This window comes from Arachis ipaensis, chromosome B06 (genome assembly GCF_000816755.2).
Source record: "Arachis ipaensis cultivar K30076 chromosome B06, Araip1.1, whole genome shotgun sequence".
Lineage (NCBI taxonomy): Eukaryota > Viridiplantae > Streptophyta > Magnoliopsida > Fabales > Fabaceae > Arachis > Arachis ipaensis.
The window spans coordinates 129738356-129740922 of record NC_029790.2 but is presented as its reverse complement, the minus strand read 5'-3'; the positions used below and the strand labels follow the sequence as shown (position 1 = coordinate 129740922).

The 2567-nt window shown below is 35.0% G+C and overlaps 1 protein-coding gene across 1 annotated transcript in view; it reads left to right on the top strand.

Moving 5' to 3' along the window:
• The window catches only part of LOC107605119 (pleiotropic drug resistance protein 1), a gene marked incomplete in the record, with an annotated part of 8085 nt that overhangs the window by 4905 nt on the left and 613 nt on the right, over positions 1-2567 (top strand). Inside the window, 7 exon segments of the mRNA XM_016306870.2 lie at positions 1-16; positions 99-431; positions 504-794; positions 873-1090; positions 1166-1393; positions 1463-1634; positions 2003-2257. Of these exon segments, the coding sequence (XP_016162356.1) occupies positions 1-16; positions 99-431; positions 504-794; positions 873-1090; positions 1166-1393; positions 1463-1634; positions 2003-2257 (1513 nt within the window).

Here is a 2567-nt window from a genome sequence, read left to right as displayed (position 1 = left end):
TGTAGACATGCCACAGGTACCAAAACAGATTAGTTTATGACATTATATCTCATTTGGCCTAATGAAAATTAAAATCATTGCTATATTGATGGTTGTAGGAAATGAAAAATCAAGGGGTTTTCGAAGATCGTCTAGAACTTTTGAAGGGTGTTAGCGGCGCTTTTAGGCCGGGAGTACTAACAGCTTTGATGGGGGTAAGTGGAGCCGGCAAGACTACTCTGATGGATGTTTTGGCCGGAAGGAAAACCGGTGGATATATAGAAGGAAGCATCACAATCTCTGGTTATCCTAAGAATCAAGAAACGTTTGCTCGAATATCCGGATACTGCGAACAATTTGATATCCACTCACCTTATGTGACAGTCTATGAATCTTTGATGTATTCAGCATGGCTTCGTTTACCCCATGAAGTTGATCCTTCAACAAGAAAGGTAAAAATAACTCTCTTTTCTAAATCACAGGTATGGCTGCTTAGAATCTGAACTCAATTGCATGATATTTAGATGTTCATTGAGGAAGTTATGGAGCTTGTGGAGCTTAACTCATTGAGAGAAGCACTTGTTGGATTGCCGGGGGAGACAGGACTTTCGACCGAGCAAAGAAAACGGCTAACAATTGCAGTTGAGCTTGTAGCCAACCCATCAATAATATTCATGGATGAACCAACCTCTGGCCTTGATGCCAGAGCAGCTGCAATTGTAATGAGAACTGTGAGGAACACGGTCGACACAGGCCGGACCGTGGTTTGCACCATTCACCAGCCTAGTATTGACATATTTGATGCCTTTGATGAGGTAACAATTCTACCCAATTACAACTCAAATATAGTTCTAATTTTTGTATACTAAGTTCTTCAATGTTCATGTTTTCAGCTGTTACTCTTAAAATTGGGAGGGGAACAAATATATGCCGGCCCATTAGGCCGCCATTGCTCACAATTGATTCAATACTTTGAGGGTATTGAAGGAGTTCCTAAGATCAAAGATGGTTATAACCCTGCAACATGGATGTTGGAAGTTACATCAGCAGTAACAGAAGCAAATCTTAATGTCAACTTCACTGATGTGTACAGAAGCTCAGAACTACACCGGTTAGACTTATATCTTGAACCTTTATATCTTACAACATTAGTTTGTTTCATTAACTAATACTTTGAATTGTTCAGGAGAAATAAACAACTGATCCAAGAACTTAGTATACCTGTACAAGGTTCACAAGATCTATACTTTGATACTCAGTATTCACAGAACTTTCTAACACAATGCAAAGCATGCCTATGGAAACAACATTTATCATATTGGAGGAACACATCTTATACAGCAGTTAGACTGCTATTCACAGCAATTATAGCTCTAGTATTTGGGGTCATCTTTTGGGACATTGGCTTTAAAAGGTGTGTTAAAAGGAACACTAAACTAGCAACTTGATATTTCAGAATTGTACTTACACATGAAAATGACAGGAGAAAGGAGCAAGATCTTTTTAATGCAATGGGATCAATGTATGCTGCTGTTACCTTCATTGGGGTGCAAAATGGTGCCTCAGTGCAACCTATGATAGCAGTTGAGAGAACAGTCTTCTACAGAGAAAGAGCTGCTGGAATGTATTCAGCTTTGCCATATGCTCTTGCACAGGTATATACTAATGGAAAAATTTCAAGTGTATTGGGAACACCCGTGTTTCAATTGTTTTAATCATTGATTTCAATTAATATATATTATATATATTTTTTATAATTGGTACATCGATATTTTCAGTACACTTGAAACTCTTCCTATACTAATGCTACCCCATCCTTAGTTATTAAGGTTTTAAAAACCGATCCGGTCATTGAATCGGTCAAATTAGAGTTCAATGAAAATTCGAACCAAATTTTATCTTCAATTGAACTGGTCTAGTAGCTAGTTCTTGGTTAACCGAATAGAACTGGCGAATTGAGTCCGATTTTCAGAACCATGGTAAATATGTTATGATTTGGATGATGTATAATTTTTGTTTTCAGGTTATTATTGAACTTCCGCATATCTTGGTTGAGGCTCTTGTTTATGGGGTTATAGTGTATGCAATGATGGGGTTTGATTGGACAGCATCAAAGTTCTTGTGGTATCTATTCTTCATGTACTTCACATTCTTATATTACACCTTTTATGGGATGATGACAATGGCGATAAGTCCCAACCCTCATGTTGCTGGTATATTGTCCGGTGGATTCTATGCAATATGGAGCCTTTTCTCAGGCTTCATCATTCCCTTATCGGTAAGCTATCATAATAAGTTACATACACCTTTTAATTCAGAAAACTACGAATAAATTCTTGACTTTTAACTAAAAAATAAATAGATTTTTTTGATTAATTGAAAATGTAAAAATGTCTCTAGCTTTTAAAATACAAGACATTTAAGTCTTTTTAAAAAGTTTTATTTATTTTTATATATTTTAGATGAAAAAACTTAGATGTTTTATATTTTAAAAAATAATTAATATTTTTATATTTTTAATTAATTAGAGATTTATTTGTCTTTAAATTAAAAAATAAAAAATTTATTTATATTTTTTTAATTTGTTT